The 23,089-nt window shown below is 33.6% G+C and overlaps 1 protein-coding gene across 16 annotated transcripts in view; it reads right to left on the bottom strand.

The window, feature by feature from the left end:
- COL21A1 (collagen type XXI alpha 1 chain) overlaps positions 1 to 23,089 on the bottom strand; it is a 227,203-nt gene that overhangs the window by 25,567 nt on the left and 178,547 nt on the right. For all 16 annotated transcript variants that reach the window (XM_041725133.1, XM_041725150.1, XM_041725142.1 and 13 more), the window contains one exon: positions 11,316 to 11,369. In XM_041725133.1, coding sequence (XP_041581067.1) covers positions 11,316 to 11,369 — 54 coding nt within the window. The remainder of the gene's footprint in view (positions 1 to 11,315; positions 11,370 to 23,089) is intronic.

Here is a 23,089-nt window from a genome sequence, read left to right as displayed (position 1 = left end):
TGCATAGAATGTCACTGTATAACTCAAAATAAGCTGTGATGAATTTCTCATGAAAGAGAAAAATGAAAATGAATTTTTCCAAAGACCTTTACAATCAACTGAGTTGATGAGTATAATTTATACACCATTTTCCAGAGAAATCTGAATTACTTTTTAAAAAAATTTTATCTATGATAGAAGTCACCAAAAATTTTTTTAAAACACCAAATCAAAGGTGAAACCAGTCTGATGAAGAAAACAATGAATTTCTAACCTTAATTACACTGAAAACTAAACTGATTATTTGAAAATTATATCTAATTTGTTATCTATGTGTCTTTTATTTATAACCTATTTTTAAACACGTATATACTGTTATATCTAAATCATATTTATTGTGCAACTCAGCCCATTGTGAATTTTTGTTTATATAATGTATATCCCCCTTTTCCTATTGAAAACTGATATGATATACTAATAAGCATTCACTAAAAGAAAAAAACCTAAAACCTATGGGGAGCCTGGATGGCTCAGCTGGGTAGGCATCTCTTAATTTTGTCTCAGGTCATGATCTCAGGGTCCTGAGACTGAGCTCCACATCAGGCTCCCCCACTCAGTAAGGGGTATGCTTGAGATTCTCTCACTCTGCTCCTACCCCCATTCTCACACACTTGCTCTCTAAAATAAATTTTAAAATCTTTATAAAAATACAAAAAAAACTAAAACAAAAAGAAGTATACTGCAACCTCACAGCTATGACCTCAAAGGGTAACACATTTGCTTAATTTTCATGCCTTGTAGGTTAATCTCACAGATAGTTTTTCACACATTGTTAAAGATACCCTGTTAGATGAAGGCATCAAGTCGTCCCGTTAGGGAAGAACAATACTGTGTTTAAGAAGCAACTTCTTTGATAAGAAAAAGCACAGGTAGGGGCACGTGAGTGGCTCAGTAGTTGATCAAAATAGAATATGAAGGTAGTAGACAAAAGTTACCTACTTGAAAACAATTGATTTTAGTGACATTGATAAATGAAAATGGAATTATTATCTTAATAGCTACCTTATTATTCTTTAAGGCTATATGTGCTTTAATATCTTTCTCTGGCTAAATCAACTAACTTCAATATTGCCACGAGTGATAATAAAAGTTATATTTCCAATTAGATTCAATGTTCTTGGTGTTTTAAAATATTTTATTATTTTTTGACAAATTCGGAAGCAAATCTATCCTGGAAAACTAAAGTACATCTACAAACATTTGAACAAGTTGTTTATATGAAGATTGGTAAGTCCTCACTAACATAGGAATTTGAGCACTTAAACTTGTTTTGTTACATCTAAAATGAAATTTTTAGGTTATTGATTTTCCTAGAAGTGTCTTTGAAAATGTATGTATATAGTGTTTTAAAAAACAATTTTTAGATGTGATGTATTACTGTTTTTATTTTAGAAAACTTATCTTCTATTACTTCCGTTAAGGAAATGGTAAGGTTAATCTCATCAAATGCCAAATTCCTGGAATTTTTTTTAAGATTTTATTTATTGATTCATGACAGACAGAGGGACAGAGACATAGGCAGACGGAGAAGCGGTCTCCCTGCAAGGAGCCCGATGCAGTACTTGGTACCAGGTCCTCAGGATCATGCCCTGAGCCAAAGGCAGATAGATGCTCAACCATGGAGCCATCCGGGCATCCCAGGAAACCGAATTTTAATAATCATCTCTGGTGATTATGGTTAAGGTACTCTGGATCAGAGCTGAAGAAATACTGCTCTCTATATAGTAAAAACAAAAATTCTTGAACATTACTTATACTGGGGTGCAAAGCTACGAAAGTCATCAAGAAGCTTTTTATTTATGATTATCTACCAATTAAATTTTCATATAATCCATTTTATGTCTCTTTGCTCAAAAACAACTATACATTATTTCCCCCCCAATTTTTAACCCTTCATCAAAAGTCTTAATACTCAGGATTTTATGATTAACTTCACTTTAATGGCATTTGAGAGTCTTGATCTACCACAGGTTTTTTTTATATAAACCTTTGTAGAGTATGTTTATTGAGTAAATTTTCTACTTCTCCTACCTACAGAGAAACTATTGTATATAAAACCACCTGGTACAATATTGTACCTTCTATGATTGCTCAGCAAATATTAGCACCTAAATCCACATCGCAAAAAGAATCTGCAACAATCCTAGAGCTCTCTAATGGTGGTTTCCCTTTTGTGTGATTAGTCATTCCATCATAAAATACATTGTTCCAAAGTTCTTCATATTTCACCAAACTCCATCAATTAAGTGTACTCTTTTTATGTAGAATGCAGAAGGAAGAAAATTCTACCACAACAAATAAATTATTCATGGTTTTTATAACCAAATCATCATAAAACTCCTTTGCCCTGATTTAATTTTATTATTAGTTCATCAAATTACTTTTTATACTTCACTTGCAAGAAAGAGACTGAAAATGCCTAGTCCCTATGTTCTAATAAAACTATTAAAGTAAATTTATATTCCAATCTTATTCGATCATTTCCAGTGGATTGAATTCATCATGAACCATTAGAATTACACATGACTTCTAGAATGTATTCATAAATACTAGTCTCTCGATTCATACTCTCTTTCGTTAAAACATACTTGAGTTTTTTTTCCCCTATGAGCAAGAAATGTGTATCTATGCCAAAAGATTTTCAAAGCCAGAATCTTTTAAAGAACCAAAATTAAAACAGCAAAGCAGCTATGACTTAACTAAGCATATCTGTTTGAAACAACAGAACACTTCAGTATTCAAAATTATGAAAATCATTTTTATAAACCATCTGAAAATATTGGCAATAAATTACCTACTTATTAGATGTTTAACTGATTATCAAAAATAAAAATGCACATTGGAATAAACAAATATTTTTGAGCACTCTTTCTCAGATATTTCCCATATGTATTTTTAACAACACCCTAACATATTAACAACATAAACAGTTTTCTGATGTTCTCAGAGGCATGAAACATTTGTCTAGTGTTCAGTGTGGTAACCACACTCAAGTATTTTTAAAATATTTCTCAAAAATATTAAAAAAATAAGAGCTCATTAGAATGAAATAATCTAGTTACTAAAGTGTGCTTTTCCAGATCACATAAAAAATATATTAGTTTCCACACTTGTGAAAATAGAACAAATGGAAAACGTTCTCATTTCATCTGCTAAAAAAATAGCATTTATATGGTTCATGAATCCAGTATTAAAATAAATATGCCTTGTCTTGAATAACACTGTTAATTCTGTATTTTCATGCTTTGCAAATGGAGAATGTATTTGGACTAATTCAAAAGTATCATCTGATACCTTACAACAATGATAAAAAGTACACAAAACAACCCCAGTCCTGTATGACTAAAGAACATAATTTTAAAGTCAAAGTCTTGGAAGCTTTGAAATCTAGACTAAATATCCTGTATAGATGGTGATGTAAGTTTCCTTTCACCCATTCTCTTCAAAAGAAAGGTGCATGTAATCAATCCCCATGTCAGTGAGAATACTGAGCCTATGTAAGCAACATGAGATTCTATTTACCCACAGATTATGTTACCCATTCTGAGAACTAACCATGCATCATTTCATATGTTCAATTACATTCATCGCTCTTGTCATTTCAGAGTTCAGTAAAGCCCTTTTTTGAGTTATAAGGACATGAATAAATGAGAAAGACTGAAATAAATGCATTTTAATGCTTATCAATAATTTTACAATGAATATATTTAAGAGATTTCTTCAAAACAACCAGAAAAAATGATCAGTACCATAGACACAGAGCCTCCAAATATAAAATCTGCAATGTTGTTTTATGAAGTTTTTTGATGGTGGTCTCGTTCACTCTGCCAATGAAATCATTTGTAAGGAAAGAATTAAATGGATCCTTTGATAAATCTGGTGGGATTTTATTAACTAACTTATACAGATAATGGGCCAACATTTGCCTTTTATGTTTAAACAAAAAGATATAATAGTTTCATAGTCATTACAAGGCCAAAAGTCATATTTTGGGAAATCAAAATGTTGCAGATATTGCTTACAAATTCAATCATTTCTGCAGATAAATCAGATATGTATATGATTTAATTTAGATAAAACCTATTTCAAAATGCATCCTAAGAGTTACTCTCAATCAAGTTTTAAAACATAACCCTGGAGTTAGCAGGGAATTATTAAAATAATAAATACAACTGAATTTTTCAAACATTCTAAGTTGTTTTATGTGAGCTGCCTTCACACTAAGAAATGCCAAGTGAAATTCTTAGGAGACATCAGGTTAAGGTTGTTTCACTCAACACATACCAAGGGTGTGCCACTCCTTGTGCCTGAAAGAAGAGTGGGGGGAAAAATGTCACAAATCTGTAGAAAAGATCTCAAAAAGTTTGCCACTCAATTGCAAATCAAAGAGGAACAATGACAGAATTTGTTTTTTTCCCCCTTACTTCTCAATGTAAGTAAAAAGTACAGTCAGGTAGGTAAATAAGGTTACTTCCCCATTACTAGTAAAATAAAGTGAATTATTCCACATGGGAAACCACCATAGTCTTTCAACATTAGCTTTCCTCAAGAATTTCATGGATATCTTTGGCATATAAGCATAAAAATGACATGTCAAATAATGACACCAGAGAGATCGATTAAACAATAGACCTACTTGTCTCTTAAGTACATGATGACTTGGACCAGTTCAGCAGCTAACATTACACCATAGACAAAAGCAAAACATGTGGTTTAGCAAGAATTTGAAAGACATGAGGAAAGGAAACAAAAGCCTCTATAAGCCAATGTTCTCAAATATAGTACAGTGATCCCCACATCTTCATTCCTACAAAAACGATACCTCAAACATTTCCAGAATACAAAGGCTTAACACATCCTTATTTAAAAACATGTGCTCACCTCCATAGGTCCAGAAAATGTATCATCCTTTCTCTCATCCTCATGGAGCTTCAGGGATCTTGGCTCAAAGAATGGAATCCAGACTCTGCCTACACTATCTTCACCATGAGCCACCTGGGGCTGGCTGATCAGGAGAGAACTAGCAACCAAGTGGCTCAGACTGAGCAAAAATGTTATGCTAAATACAGCATGTCACCAGGATTGAGCACCAGGACAAGAATAGCTATGAAGAAGAAGCAGTGGAAACACTGATACTGCAGATAATTTGGCCAGCAATAACTGGCTATGGCAAAGTAGCTGGTCAACATGGTAATCTGACCTAAAAGCTCACTTGATCAAATATGCATGTTTCCAGTTTTTATCTTTCAACAACTGGTGAATTTTGGTGTGCTACTGCCCTGTCACCTATCCACCTAACTGCTTAAGACAACATCAGTTATGAGACGTTAGAAAAACATATTTCCAACAACTGAAGATTCCTTGAAGTAATCTGATTGTTCTTTATTCCTTGGCACAAAAACAAAAATATAGTCTGACAAGCTCAAGATCTTTTTTAAAAAAGAAACACTATAAAACAGTCAAATCCACCCCTATTTTTTTTTAAATGTGTTACAAAAACAATGGCATGCTCAGGGGAGAAAATAAAATACAGATAAGCAAAAATAGAACATAACAGACATCAGAAACCAACCTGGGGATAAAATAAGCAAAGTAACCAAAAGATGATTAAACCATATGTTTACCATGTAGATTATTCCTTTAGATATACACATCCATAAAGTATCACATTTTAAAACAATGTTTAAATATGTACACATTTTATACAGTTTATATACATAATACATTTAGTACAGACATTAAAATTGTTTCAAATTTGCATGATGATGAAGAGTACAGAGAAGGCATATGGGCTAGAAGTTACTAAACAGAATAACCCAAAAATGCAGAAAAATGAGAAGTGGAAGAAGTGAGTTTTTAAATACACATGAGAGGATAACAAAATTTATGAACCAGAAAATGGTGGTGGCAGAGGAGCTTGCTTTTAGCCAAATCATCATTTAAACTTATTTACGTGCTTTAATCCCACATGTTTTTGATCAATACGGGTGCTGCCAAGTGTTTGCTAGGTATCAGTATGTGCTCACATGCCTTTTTACATGGGTCCATTTCACAAATGATTGTTAAAGGTTATACCAGATGAAAACCCCAGTGTACTAGTTTCCTGTGGCTTCTGTAAAAAATCACCACAAACTTGGTTGTTTAAAACACCACCATTTTATTATCTCGCAGTTCTGGAGGCCAGAAGTCTGAAGTCTGGATCTTGATAGGGTTGCACTCCCCCATAGAGGCTCTAAGGGAGAATCCATTCCTTGTCTCTTCCAACTCGTAGCTGCTAGCACTCCTTCACTCGGGGCTGCATCGCTCCAATATTGGCCACCATGTTCTCACCACTACCTCTGAGTAACTTCAGATCTGTTCTTAGGGCCACCCCTCCGATAACCCAGGATAATTTCCTCATTAAAATACCCTAATTTAATCACATCTGCAAAGACCCTTTATTAAAATAGGATAACATTTATAGGTTTCAGGCATTAGAGTCTGATGATCTTTAATTGGGGGGAGTATTTTTCAAACTACTAGCCCTAGTATTCACAAAATTCTCTTAAAATTTCCTTGAATCTGACCCACTATTTCTTATGAGAATTTTATTAGTCTCCATTTTTATGTGTCTATTCTTCACTAATAACCCAAAGCATAGGCTACCTATATAAACGCCTTTGTTATTAGCTAGTTATGTTCCATTTGAAAATATCTTAGGATCACCCCACCCCCACCCTAAAGTGATTCTTCTTGCTCTCTTTCCGGCTTATTGCATGGTTTTCCTGTGTAATCATTCACACAATAGGTCTTTGAAAATCAACTTCTTTCATCTTAAGTGCCACATCCAATTAATCCTCAAGCTCTGCTGGTCCCCCTTCAGTTCATTTCAAATCAGTCCTACTCACCCCCTCCCCCCCCCCCAACTAATGCTCCTGGCCTCATTGTAACTGCAGGGGATAGAGTTCAGCTAGATGCTGCCAGGCTCTGTTCTCTACCTTGGGCTCACCTTTATCCATTCTCTATTCTGCAGTCACAGTGATCTTTGTAAAACTTTCTGAATCTGATCAACTCACTCACCTACTTGAAACCTTTGTAAAGGTCCATTATTCTCAGATTTAAATTTCAGTGGCCCAGACAGGTGAGGCCCTTTTGAACGTGGTGCTACCTACGCCCACAACCTCATCTTATATTTCTATTCCATTGTTTCCGTGTCTCCTAGGCAGCCTGAACTTGTGTCAGCTTTTTCTAAAGTATCATGATTTCTTTTAATTCTACATTTTGGAACATACTACAGGTTTCTGCCTTGCCAGGCCAAACAACCAGCCAATTCCTATTGATATTCCAGAATTTAGCTAAGAGGGCACCTTGTTTAGGAATGTATCCTTACACACTTTAAACAAGTGAACTGTGCAGTATGTGTACTATATCTCAATAATGCTATCATTAAAAAGTAAAGAAGAGGGATGCCAGGGTGGCTCAGCAGTTGAGCGTCTGCCTTGGGTTCAGGGCATGATCCCAGGTCAGGAGATCGAGTCCCACATCAGGCTCCCCACAGGGAGCCTGTTTCTCTTTCTGCCTATGTCTCTGCCTGTGTGTGTGTGTGTGTGTGTGTGTGTCTTGAATGCATGAATGAATGAATGAAATCTTAAAAAAAAAAAAGAAAAGAAAAGAATGAATGGGGCTCAGTGATGGTCCCAAACTCATTTAGTATTATACACATATTCTACAACTTCACCAGATCCCCTGTGCCCACCTCCCTAATACTTCTACTACACAGTAATGTCCTGGCTCATGTGACTGACTGACTGAAGGCAAGACGATGACAAATTCACCTTCACATTCTCCTTGAGTAGTATCATGTCTGGTGCAGTGCAGATACTCAGTCAAGGTTTGTTGAGTGAATGACAAGATTACATAATCCTTCAACACAGTATTACATGGTTGAAAGCAATTATAATAAGTCCAGCAAGTGTGGGTTTAAAGTCACCTGGATTGAAGTTAGGTATATATAATTTGAGGCTTAGAAAGTAAATTACTTTTGGGACTAAATTACTATTGGATTGACCAATACTTGCCTTTAAAATTCAAAGTATAGGCACTGGAATACAATTGCACTTTAGACAATATAATCATTTCCCAATGAAATACAGTGTTTGTCCTCAATTTGAGTTCCAGCAGTTTGTGTTCATATTTATCAATCTGCTTACAGGGATGAATCATCATCCAGCTGTTATAAGCTGTGTTTAGTTAGCTTTAAAGCATTTTTCTAAGAGCTTCTGTCCTTCTAATTTAAGCTCCATTAATTTTTTTTGGCTGCCACATTATAGAACAAATAAAGTAAACATGTCCTTTTTAGTGGGGCCAACTCATTCATTATAAATGCTTATAAACAGCATCCACATGCAATGGAAGAGTATTCATTTCTTTGTGTCACAAAATACATAGACTTTCTCTTCTTTTCCTGTTTTCAAAGCTCTTCCACAAATAGTAAAGATCAATCTTCACAGGATGTTACTTCTGACAACCAAGTTTTCATTAATGGCCGAAAGAAGAGAATAATTTGTAATTCTGTTCCTTATTGTAAAAGAATGCAGATCAGAAGAACTCTATCCAGATAATGTGGGCCAATTTTAGATGCTCAATCTGTTAAATGCTTTCCTAAGAGAGTATGTCTTCTGGCAGAGGAAACCTGGCTTCCCCTCCAGCGGTTGGCAGGAAAGGGAAACAGGGAGAGAAGAGGCAAGGGTCCCATTCTTGCCTTCCTTGATCTAGTGGGATGGAGTAGGAAAGAGTCTGAAGAGTTTCTCTTGGTAACTCCCAGTTTACTACCTGACTGGTTCAAAAGAGATTATATTCTAAATACCTCCACCATCCCACTACAGTTCCTTTCCCCCGTACCTTGCTTGCATTTTTTAGAACTCTTGTGATTTAGCTTTTGTTTCTTTATCCTTTTACTGTCTCTCTCCCCGGCGAGGGTTATAAGCCTCCATGGGCAGTCCCTGGTGTTTCTCTCTCATCAAGCCCAAAGACTTACACATTCTGGGAATGCAGTGAATGTTGGAAGGGAGCAAAGACAGAAAAGGTTGAAACTGGAAGGGTCACACTGCCTGAGATGGAAATTTATGCTAGAACAAAAGCTCTAGATAGGTCAATCTTGAGTAAAGTGGGAGCAGGAAGAGTAGGAGAAAACACAAATCAGCATCTGCTTCTAGCTGTGGTAAGGAATAGGCAGCCTTGGGAGAGCTAAACAGACCCTGAAGTGCTCCTAATTCACTACTTATTCTATTTGGTTTAATTAACAGGATCGCAAAAATATTATTTTTAAAGTAAATATATGCTGCTCATGTTGCATTATGATGGTTCATGTAGACTTGCTGGTCAGTCTGCCCTTTCTAACATTGTTTCTGTGAGAGAATGAGTCACAAACTCCAAATAACTGATTCACCAAGATTTAGAACATAATCAACTCAAATTATAACCTGGTTTTCATTTCAATTGCCTCTTATTTCCCTCTTCTTTACCTTTTCAACTTCCTCGTTCTCTCACTTCTCCATCTTCCCTCCTTGTCCCTGTGTTCATGTACGTGCACGCACATGTGCTTGCATGCACACACACACCTTATATTCTCTCTGAAGAACATAAAAAAAACATACCCAGTCTCATATCTAACCAAGTCTTATAATTCTTCCTTAATAATAAAATTTGTGAGTCAGATATACTGAGCTCACACTCCAGTCCAATTCACATCTGAGCTGAGGCCTGATTTGCCCCGTCTGTCAAAACAGCCAGCTCATTAGTGTCCTGATTCCAGTCTCTTCTCCTTTCAATCCATCCTGCATATACCAGAAGTTCAAAACTGCCTCTAAGGCACTACTCAGCATCATGTTAATCGGTTTTTTTTTCTCATATCACTTCCATGGCAAGTGAATAAAGTAATTTCTGAAAAAATTCCTGAATTCACAGTCCAGGATCTCTATCTTCCCAACTTCACTTCCTATCACTGCAGACTCAGGGCTGCATTCTAATCATTTCAATTATTTCTTAGGCACACACTTAACCATCTGAACCTGTGTATCTTCACTCATATTCCTTTTCCATCTAGTCTTCCTTTCTTTCCCAGTCACTTTTATGATCAAATCTAGCCCCAAGTCCTTGGTAAAAATTTCTCATAACCTCATGATACAAGATTCCCTTTCTATATTCCTTCAGTACTTAGGATACCTCCATGCATTTGTGCAATGTTTTAACAATTGTTTTTCATATATTTCCTATGTAAGCCTCATAACAACATAGTGAAATGGGTATTATAAGTATGTATACTTTAGAGACCAGGAAAAGGTTTCCAGAGATGTAAATACCCCATTTGGCATTTACCATAAATTGGCTCAGGTTAGTAATTATTTCCATCATTTTTCTGCTGTCTTCCAAACTAGATTATAAATTCCGGGAAGGCATTGGCTATGTAGAGAACTTGCCCCAGTGCATTACAATACACAAGATGAGAACTCAATAAACATTTGATTGAATGATTCTAACAGTAGTTCAAGCTATGCACCCCATTTAAGAAGCTTCAGTGCTTTCTCTCTTCCTCTTCTGTCCAGTATTTAGATTCTGAATACATACCTGAACATTCTGTGATAAGATGCAATATATCCTGGCTATTTTTAAATTTCTTAACCTAGTCATCCCCCAAACAAACTGCAAATTCCCCTAAAAATAAGTTACTTTGATGACTAAAATGGGACTAGCTGGTATTTCAATGTTGACTAATGTTGGCCAATGTTAGCCAATGTTAGCCATGAGTGGTAGGAATAAAGGTGGAGAACTCTGTAAGTGAAGTTGAGTCATCTGGCACACTTGTTAAAAACACTTATATCCAGGATTCAGATCCAGTGCTTTCTCAATCATGTTTCCTTACTCCAATTTTTATTGAACACATGACCCCAGAGAGCATACTACAAAACAATGAACCAGTGACAAAGTGACACTGACTATAGGCTCAGCAACTGACCATACTGTCCATATTAACCATCTGTTTGTGTGGCCATGAGTACTCGTGATTGTAATCCATAATGTATATGACTTTTCCTGCTAGTGACATTCTTCTTGCTTTGTCAACAAAAGGATTAAATAAATATCTCATCGTTTTACAATGTTCCATAAAGAACTGCTACAACATCTAAGTCTGGAAGTCACTGAACAAGAACAGGGCACCTGACAGGAGTATTTAAATAGAGGATTCCAACACAGGAAAAGAACGTCATATTTTAGAACTGAATTCAGAAGGTACTCACAGGCTCTCCCCGTGATCCATCCTGACCTGGAGCACCTGGAGGTCCTGCTTCTCCCTTTTAAAGGTTAAAAAAGGGGGGTGGGGAGAGAAAGAGTTCCATTTTCAGGCATGCTTATAAAATAATAACATATAACATTAAATACTAAAGCACATTAGATATAAAAATTATTTCTAGATTATTAGTAATGATGTTAAACAGTTACAGGTGGAAACTGTACTTGTGAGTACAGCATAACATACAGAATTGTTGAATCACTATGCTGTACACCTGAAATCATCTATAACACTTCAATAAAAAAATATAACATGGTATGCCAACTATACTTTAATAAAAAATAAATATTAAGTAAATAATAGAAAATAAAATTTTGAGTATCTATGAAAAATTCTAACAAGAGCACAGGATTTTTTTAGGTACAATTATAGATTTCTATTAACCAGCTAGGTTAAAGGCCTAAATAAAAGGAGAGCTATATCCTGTTTATGGATAGAAAAACTCAATCATAGTCTTGTAGCTATAAAGTCTTCATAGCACAAAGATGTTAGATGTCACCAAGGTAATCAAAGTTTCAAAAGAAATCCCAAGAAGATTTTTGTTGTAGGATTTAAGTAGAAAAACAAATTACCCAATAGCCAAGATGATCTAAGAGAAAGCCAGGAGGGCGAAATCAATTTGTTCCTAAACACATATGCCTCTGTGAGAGTGAAAAGTGTACACCACCAACCCCAGGGAGAGAGAAAAGATCAGTGGAATATAAAAGGGAACCCAAAATTGCCTTCAATATATTCAGTATCTGGAAATGAGCTGTAACTGCAGCAAATGGTACTTGGACAATTAAATGTCATTAAAAAAAAAAACTAATAATCACATACATGCATGCATAGAGGAAATGAAGACCAAGGCATGAAAAAGAAAACTTGAAATATTTTAGAGGAAGATATACAAACCATATTTATAATCTGGGAGCAGAGAAAAAATTTTAAAATAAAATGTAATAAAACAAACCATATTTTGGTTATCTGATTACACTAAAAATATAGTGCTTATCAAAAAATACTTTAAAAGTCTAAAGCAGACTGCAGGTTAGAATGATAAACTTGCAGGTGATAACAAAGGGTTAGCAAAGTAGTATCTAGAATTTAGAAGCCTTCTAATATTCATAAAAGAAATAAAATATAAAAACAGAAAACATAAAATATATATGAAATTTAAAAATTCCTTCTGGATTATTGATTTTAACCCTTCCTGACATCAAGTAACTTATTATAAAATTCATAAAGTGACTATATCAATATCAAATCTATATATGGCAGCAGATAACTGAGTTAATTTATAAAGTAACTCTGGTACTATGCACTCACTCTTATGAGAGTAAGACATTACTTATCAAAAAAGTAAATAAAAAAAAAGTAAATAAATAAAATCTTTTTTTTTTTTTAATAAATAAAATCTTAAAAAAAAAAAAAAAACTTCCTGGAGAAATTGTGGACTCCACTCCAGAGTTTCTGATTCAACAGGTGTGGGGCAGATGCCAGGAAGAATTGTGCTAAACAGAATGTAAAACTATATATAAGGGTATACGTCCCCTTCTTTATAAACACTAAAGCATATCAAAGGAGGAGGAACGTGATGTTTATTGTTTAATGCTGAATATCAAGGGGATAAAGGAAATGGGGGGAAATATTTATACAGCATTTGCTGTTGTAAAATCATGCATACAAGTTATCACAAGATAGAGGTGAATAATCTCTACGGAGAAAGTCTCCTCTTGACTGACTGAATGATGTTTCATTGGGAGATGAAGGATGATTTCTTTGGGGCTATTTACTAAAAAATAATTAAATGCAAAATACAAATAACCTGTGAAATTCATTATTGTGACCAGAACCTAATATGATCATTTGATTGCTTTCATAACGTGGAGAACCTGGTACATGTCGATTTGTTTAGCTGGTGGAAAAAGGCATATAGCATGCCCCTAACTCTAATTTACCATTGTTGTAATTTATCCTATTATTAATTTCTTTCTTGATATAAAGGAATTGAAAAAATGTCATGCTAAAACATTATTTCTAAATCCAGTTTCTACAGCTAATGTCAAAGATGATTTATTCCACAAAAAGCAGCTATTTTTAAGAAGGAAATTTAACCAAAAACAGACGTGTAAAACTTGCATTGCATGTGTATTTCCTTTCATGCTATGGTCTCTAGTACTCACCCACAAAAAATTAAAAGAATGGAGAGTAATTTAGGTTGAGGTCATAGCAACCCTCAAAATCAGGTGGCTGACCATTAAAATATAACTTAATTTTGAGGAGGTTCCTTACTTTGTCGTTTAATACTTTATTTTGACTTTGAACTTACTACACAGTTTATTCTTAGTTCGTAAACAAATCTCTAGCATGCCAAAGCATATAAAGAAAAATGTAAGACTTAGGGAAGCTTCTGCCAGCTTACCAAATAAACAGACAAGAAGTTTGGGAGGAATCATACAGAGAGTGGAATCATACAAACTAGGCCTGGAATTCTAGCTCTGCCATGTAACTGACTGCATTTCTGGGTAAATTAATTCACCTGTCTTAATGTGACCTCACTGTCTAAGTGACATTAATAGTCCCAACATGACAGATTTTTTTTTTTTAAGAAAATCAACTAAGAGGCTTTGTGAAAATGCCTTGCCATCTCTCTAGGCACAGAAGGGATGATTCATAAAAGTTAACTGCTCCACTGACACCAAATTTTGGAGTCTAGGGGCACCTGGGTGGCTGAGCCTCTGCCTTCAGCTCAGGGTGTGATCCCAGGGTCCTAGGATGGAGTCCTGAATTGGGCTCCCTGCAGGGAGCCTGCTTCTCCCTCTGCCTATGCCTTTGCCTCTGTGTGTCTCTCTCTCTGTGTCTCTCATGAATAAATAAATAAAATCTTCAAAAAAAAGTTTAGGTCTTAACAATCCTATGTCTTATGATTTGTTTTAGCCTGCATGATTTTCAAATAATATGGTATTTTTATATATCTACTGCTAGGGCTTAGCATTATTATTTTTAAAAATGAGTATCAAAATGTTACTAAACCTATCAATGAATAAAAATAGACTCAAACTTTTAAAAGAGAAAAATTTCAGATTTCTTTTAAAAGCAAAGACTAACTCTATGTCTGAGATAAGAGAACCAGCTAAAAATTACTGAAAAGCAAAAGCAAACAATAGAAGAATGTGCAAAAGTTTAGCAAGCAAGTAAGAATAATCAAAAAGAAAAAAATGCAATTCTGATACATAAAAAGTAGATTTCCAGCTAAAATTATTAGGGGAGACAAAAAAGTAATAGTTGATAATGTCAAAAGCCACAATCCAAAATTAAGATGTAACATTACAAATATCTATGCAACAAATAAAGACTACATTCATGAAACAGAAGAATAGATGAAAATGACTAGAGGAAACAAATACCTCACTTTCTGTCCCAAAAAGGTAAAACAAAACAAAAATTAAGTATGCAGAATATTTAAAGAAGATATTCAATAAAGAAAATTTTACAAAAGAATATTGAGTTTCACATTCTCAAAATAGAGATTTACCTTCGTATATGACAGGAAACATCTGACAATTGACCATTTATAATAAATCCAAGAAAAATTGTAACAAATCCAGTTAAGAAGAAATTATACATAACACTGATATAGTACAGTAAAACCAGAAATTGACAACAGAATCAAAATAAAAGGATTTTAAACCTAAATTTTTTTAGACTTTTAAACAATTTCTAAGAGAAAATCAATATTATAGAATTTCTAAAAAATAATGTTAATGAAAACATAGCACATTAAAGTAAAGGGAATAGGGATCCCTGGGTGGCTCAGTGGTTTAGCGCCTGCCTTTGGCCCAGGGCCTGATCCTGGAGACCCGGGATCGAGTCCTGCCTCGGGTTCCCATTAGGAGCCTGCTTCTTCCTCTGCCTGTGTCTCTGCCTCTCTATGTCTATCATGAATGAATGAATGAATGAATGAATGAATGAATAAATAAATACATCTTTAAAAAATAAAAAATAAAGGGACTACAACTGAAGCAATAATCAAAAAATATGTATAATTTAAATACTAAAAGCAAAAATTAGGCAAGAAAATAAATGAATTCAATAATCAATTGTAAAATCTAGAAAAAAACATGAGAAAAAAGTAGCATAGACAAAAATAAACACACCAAAAGTGGAAAATTAATGATTAAATTACAGTGTTGGATCTTTAAAAAAAAAAAAAAAAACATAATAGAGAAGCCAAAATTTCATTTATAATCAAGCAAAAAACAAAAACAAAAAAAACTAGAACGCAAAAGCATAAATATCCTAAGAAACAACAAAGGGGATTACTGAAACCAAGAAAACTTCTTAAAAACCATAAAAGGAATTTGCATAATTCTGTACAAGTCATTTGAAAAATCTAGATGAAATGGCTAATTTCCTAAGAGAATGAAATTTACTATTATGAGAGATAGAGTGCTTAAGCCAATCAATTTCCACATAAGAAATAAGAGAAAGTTATCAAGAAACTATTCAACACAAAGAGCATAAGGCCCAGATGACAACGGAGAAGATGATGGAAAACTCTGCAGTGCAATGAATTCAATCATAACCACCAGTAATACATGATTATTACAAAATATATAATATCAAGAGTGAAAGAACATTAAAAATTCCACATTAACAGGACAAGAATATGGCACAAAAATAGGCAAATAGATCAATGTAACAGAACAGAAAGCCCAGAAATAAACCCATGTATATAGGGTCAATTAATCTTTGACAAGGCAGGAAAGAATATCCAATGGGAAAAAGACAGTCTCTTCAACAAATGGTGTTGGGAAAACTGGACAGCTACTAGCAAAGAATGAAACTAGACTGCTGACTTATACCAAACACAAAGATAAATTCAAAATGTGGTATCTGAAACTATAAAAATCCTAGAAAAGAGCACAGGCAGTAATATCTCCAACATCAGCCATAAAAACTTTTTTCTAGATATGCCTCTTGAAGCAAGGGAAACAAAAGTAAAATAAACTATTGGGACTACATCAAAGTAAAAGGCTTCTGCACAACAAAAGAAACAATCAACAAAACTAAAAGACAACCTCCAAAATGGGAGAATATATTTGCAAGTAACGTTTCTAACAAAGGGTTAGTGTCCAAAAAATGTAAAGAATGTATACAACTCCACAACCAAAAAAACAAGTAATCCAATTTAAAAATGGGCAGAAGACATGAACAGACATTTTCCCAGGAAGACTTACAGATAGCCAACAGATCCATGAAAAATGCTCATCACTTATCATCAGGGAATGCAAATCAAAACTACAATTAGATATGTAGATAAGTCATATCTGATATGAGATATTAGATATGAGAAGTCATACCTGTCAGAATGGCTAAAATATAAAACACAAGAAACAAGTGTTGGAGAGGATGTGGATAAAAAGGAATCCTTATGCACTTTTGGTGGGAGCACAAACTGGTGCAGCCACGGTGGAAAACAGTATGGAGGTTCCTCAAAAGTTTAAAAATGGAACTATCCTATGATTCATAATTGCATTACTCAGTATTTACCCCAAGAATACAAAAATACTCATTAAAAGGGATACATGCACCCCTGTTTATTGTAACATTATTTACAATAGCCAAATTAAGAAAGTAGCCCAAGTATCCATCAATAGATGAATGGATAAAGATGTGATATACACCCCCTACTCACAAAAAATATTATTCAGCCATAAAAAAGAATTAAATGTTGCCATTTTCAACAACATGGATGGAGCTACAAAGTACAATGCTAAGTGAAATAGACAAATACCATGTGCTTTTACTCATATGTGTAATTTAACAAAGCAAATGAGCAAAGAGAAATAAAAGGGAGAGACAAACCAAGAAAAAAGACTCTTAACTATAGAGAACAAACTTATGGTTACCAGAGGGGAGGCCCGTGGGGGGATGGATGAAATAGGTGATGACGATTAAAGAGTACACTTTTCATGATGAACACTGAGTAAAGATAGAATTGTTGAATCACTATACTGTACACCTGAAACTAATGTAACACTGTATGATAACTACACTGGAATTAAAAATTTGAACATAACAAAATAAATAATTTTAAAAGGACGAGAATATTGCAGTGTTATACATAAAATATGCAAACAAACTGAAAATGAAATGAAATTAACAAATTCCTTGAAAGGTACAAATTACCAAAACTTACTCAAGAAGAGAAACTTAAAAGGCCCAATATTTAGTAAAGGGATTTCATCAGTAATTAGAATCTTCTTTACACTTACAAAGCTCAAATCCAGATGGTTTCATTGGGAAATTCTACCAAACAAGGAAACGATGATACCATTTCTACACAAACTCTTTCAGAAAGAAAAGCTAGTATTACCCTGATACCAAAGCCATACAAAAAAATCACAAGAAAACTACTGACGACTATCTCATGAACACAGACATAAAAGTCCATAATAAAGTATTTCCTAATTGAATCCAGTAGTATATAATAATATAAAATAGCCAATTGGCATTTATCTCACTAATGCAAGATTAGTGTAACAAACAAAAATCAATGTTATACATATTAATGAAAAAAGGGAGAAAAATAATACAAATCAATAAATGTAGAAAAATGTTTTTGACAAAATTGAACACCTAATCATAACTAAAGAGAAAAACTCTTAAAAGACTACAAATAAAAAGGAACTTCCTCAAGCTGGTGAAGGGTTTCTACATAAAACCAACTACTGACAGTTACTGGTAAAAGACTACCTAACGTCAGAAAAAGGCAAAAATGTCCACGCTCAGTCCTTCAATACTGTATTGGAGGGCCTGTATAGTGAAATAAAATTACTAAAATAATTTTAAGTCATATAGATTAGAAGAAGAAAACTGTTTTTATTTCTAAACAATACGATCATTTATCTATGTAAAAAAAAAATCTAAGGAATTTACAAAATAAGTTGCAGGAATCAATGAGTTTAGCAATATATTGTAAGATATATGATCAACATACCCAACTAATTCTATTTTCATATGCTGGCAACAAAAAATAAATAAATCTTGAAAAATCTATTCACAAGAGTATTTTAAAAATAAAATATTGGGGTACAAATTTAAAAGATACTTAAGATCTGTACACTGAAAACTACAAAACATTGCTGAGATAAATTAAAGAAAAATTATAATTGTAATGACATACTAGTTCATGGATTGGAAGACTTACTGTTACAACCATAACTCTCCTCAAATAAGTGTAAAGATATGTATATACTCTCCCTTCTAAGAGTTAAAACTTAATCACAGCCTTGCTGCCCCATCTTGAGTAGGAGCTGGACTTGGTAACCCAATTCCAAAAAATTAATGTGGAAGGGAAAAAGCAGTAACTTCATAGTGAAGAAACATGACAAATACTACCATAGCCAAATGATCAAAGTTAATATAATCAATGATTAATCATGTGGATAACAATACCCTCTCATATGAAATGGGCACTTAACCTTTGTGTTATCCCTCTCTCCCCACCAAAACAAAATAAAACAAAAACAAAAACCTGTAATTCCAGCCTAACATGAGGAAAACATCTGAAATACCCACATTGAGTAACATTGTACAAAATACCTAACCAAAGCTCTTCAAAACTGTCAAAGTCATGAAAAACACAAAACTGAAATTATCATAGATTGGAAGAGACTAAAGTGGCATAACAAAATAATGCTTTATGGTATATCCTCAATTAGATCATGCAACAGACATTAGTGAAAAACTAATAAAATTCAAATAAAGTATGGAGTTCAATTTACAGCAATGTGTTGATACTGATTTCTTGGTTTTAACAAATGTGCCATAGTAATGTAAGGTGTTAACATCAGGAGAAACTGGGTAAACTATGTACGGGAACTCTGTGTACTCTATCTACAACTTTCCTGTAAATCTAAAATTATTTCAAACAAAAAAGTATACTTCATAAAACTCAGAAGACTTTTCTGTAAAATTTTTCAGGCTGACACTTCGGCTTATGTGGAATTTACATACACCTAGTATATTCATTACAATTTTAAAAAGAAAAACAAATTTAGATACCTACACTGTCAGATTTCAAGACTTTAAAGCTATGATAATCAAGACAGTGTGTTGTTGACAAAAGAACAGAAGTACAGATTAGTGGAGAGTCCAAAAAATAGTTTCACATGCATCAATCAAATCTTATTTGGCAAAAATGCTCATGTAATTCAATGGGAAATGATAGTCTTTTTAACAAATGATCCTGAAAGAAGTGGGTCTACTAATGAAAAAAAAAATCAATCTTGACTTTTTCCTCATGTTATACATAGAAATTAAAATCATCAAAATGAATCCTAGGCCTAAATTTAAAGCCTAAGATGATAAAATTTTAGAAAATATAATTTTCTAAGTATAAGTGTTCAGAAAAATCCAATTCTTTTTCTTTTAGAAGAAAAGAGAAAATCTTGTAACTTTAGGTTAGGTAAATATTCTTAAATATTACACAAAAGGCATGAACCACAAAAAAAACAAGAAATTGGACTTCATCCAGATTAAAAACTTTTCCCTATCAAAAGACACAACTAAGAAAGTGAAAAAACAATCTAAAAATGTCAAGGAAGTATTTTCAAATATATATCTGATAAAGGAGTTATATCCAAAATACATAAGGAAGTCTTACAACTCATTAATAAGAAGATAAAACCCCAAGTTTTAATAAATGGTCAAATGTTTATTGAATAGACATCTCACAAAATAAGATCAGACCAACGGGCCAACCAGCCCATAAAAAGATTGCCAGTCATCATGGAAATGTCAACTAAAACTCCATATTCAGAATGGGCAAGTCCACAGATAGAAAGTAGCCAGAATTGATGTTTCAAAAAGATCTAAAATATAGACAAATCCTTATTTAACTAGACTAAGAAAAAAGAGAGAAGACATTATAATTGATGCCACAGAAATAAAAAAGATCACATGGGGCTGTTATGAATAACTACATGCCAACAAATTAGACAATCTAGAAGAAATGGATTAATTCCTAGAAACCTAAAACCTAACAATACTGAATTAAGAAGAAAGACAAAGCCTGAACAGACCAATAACTAAGAAGGAGATTCAATCAGTAATCAAAAATCTCCTAATAAAGAAAGTCCCCGGATAGACAGACTTTGCAGGTAAATTCTACTCATCATTTAAAGAAGAATTAATATGAGCTCTTCTTAAAATCTTCCAAAAAATAAAAGAGAGAACATTCCCCAAATCATTTTATGAGGCTAGTATCAGCCTGATACTAAAGCCAAACAAAACACCACAAGGAAAGAAAACTGCAGGCCAATATCCTCAGTAAACATAAATGCAGAAGTCCTGAACAAATAGTACCAAACTGAATTCAACAACATATTGAAAGGATCGTACACCATAATCAAGTGGGATGTATCCCTGGGATGCAAAGATGGAAATATATGCAAATCAATGTGATATACCAGATTTATAGAAAAAAGATAAAAATCGCATGAACATCTCAGGAAATAAAGAAAAAAGATTTGACAAAACTCAACACCATTTCATGATTAAAACTCCAAAAAAAATAGGTAGAGAAGGAATTTAACTCAACACAAGGATCACATAGATATGAAAAACCCACAGGGCACATCATATTTAGTAATGAAAAATTGAAAGCTCTTCCTTTAAGATCAAGAAAAAGACAAAGATGCTTTCTCTTGCCACTTCTTTCAACACAGTACTGGAAGTACTAGCCACAGAAATTAGACAAGAAAAAGAAACAAATAACATTCAAATTGTAAAGGAAGAAGTAAAACTGCTTGTAGATGTCATGAACTCATGTATGGAAAAACTTAAAGACTATCAAACCTAATAAATTCAGCAAAATTGCAGGATACAAAATCAACATACAAAAAATCAGTTGCATTTTTATACACTAACAGGAAACATAACAAAAAGGGAATTAAGAAATCAACCATATTTATAATAGCATCAAAAATAACAAAATATCTTGAAATAAACTAAACCAAGAAGGAAATTTATACACTAAAAACTACAAAACACTGATGAAAGAAATTGAAGACAACACAAATAAATGAAAAGCCATCCCAAATCCCTAGTTCATGGATTGGAACAATTTTTTGTTGTTAAAATGTCCACAATACCACAAATGACATACAGATTCAATGCAATTCCCATCAAATTCCCAATGGCATTTTTATATAAACAGAAAAAAGAATCCCAAAATTCCTATGTTCAGTTCAGGAACCAAAAGCATAGGCAGCAAAAGCAAAAAACAACCAAGTGGGATTACCTCAAACCAAAAAGCTTCTGCACAAAAAAGAAAACCATCAACAAAATGAAAAGGCAACCCACAGGTGGAAGAACAACATTTGCAAGCCATATATCTGATATAGGGTTAATTTCCAAAATACATAAGGAACTTCTACAATTCAACAGCAATTATAATAACAACCCAATTTAAAAACGGGCAAAGGAATTGAATAGTCATTTTTTGAAAAAAAAAAAAACATAAATGACCAACAAGTATATGAAAAGGTGCTCAAAATCACTAATCAACAAGGAAATGCAAATCAAAACCACAATGAAATATCACCTCAAATCTGTTAGGGGCTATCAGAAAAAAAATAACCAACCTTGGCAAGAATGTGGACAAACTGAAAGCCCTATAAACTGTTGCTGGAAACACAAATTGATATAGTCATTATGGAAAACAATTACAGAGGTTTCCCAAAAAATGAAAGAGATAATTACTATATGTTATAGCAATCTTGCTTCTGGGTATATATCCAAAGGAGTGGAAATCAGGATCTTGAAGACATATCCATAGTGCCATGTTCACTGCAGCATTATTCACAATAGTCAAAACATAAAAGCAACTTAAATGTCCACTGACAGTTGAATGAATAAAGAAAATGTGGTATCTAGATAGATACAGATAAGACATATAGACACACACACACACACACACACACACAGAAATATGGTTCATCCTCAAAAAAATAAAGGAGGGAAATCTTGCCATTTGTTACACCATGGATGAGCCTATAAAACATAAGCTAAGTGAAATAAGTCAGAGATAGAATGACAAAAACTATGTGATCCCACTTATCTGTGGAATCTAAAACAGTCAAACTCCCAGAAGCAGACCATAGAATGGTGGTTGCCAGGGGCTGGGGAGAGGGAGAAACAAGGAAGTATTGGTCAAAGGGTACAAAGTTTCAATTATGTAAAATGAGTAAGTCCTAGAAATCTACTGTACAGCTTAGTGCCCAGTTAACAATGCTGTATTGCAAACTTTAACATTATCTAAGAAGGCAGACCTTAAAGTAAGTGCCATCATCACAAAAATAATAATTATAATAGAGAAGAAACTTTTGAAGTCTACAGATACATTTATTGCTTTGATAATGTGATGGTTTCATGAAAATATACTTATGTACAAACTCACCAAGTTGTATACATGAAATATGTAATTTTTTTACGTCAATCATACCCGGTAAAGTGAATTTTTTTTAAAAAAAGCTCAAAAAGGGATCTTAAAGCAATGCTTCAATCAAAAAAATGGGCAAAGAAATTAATTCCTTATTGAATATATTCTCTGACAAGTACTATGCTAGGTGCTCTATCATTCTCAGTCCCTACCACCCCATTCTATAGGTAATGTTAACTCCATTTTTTAAATGGAGAAAACTGGAAGGTCAAAGAATTTGCCAAAATACA

Source organism: Vulpes lagopus, chromosome 1, assembly GCF_018345385.1.
Source record: "Vulpes lagopus strain Blue_001 chromosome 1, ASM1834538v1, whole genome shotgun sequence".
Classification (NCBI taxonomy): Eukaryota; Metazoa; Chordata; class Mammalia; order Carnivora; family Canidae; genus Vulpes; species Vulpes lagopus.
The sequence above is the reverse complement of the archived record's forward strand: the minus strand, read 5'-3'. Positions and strand labels throughout refer to the sequence as shown.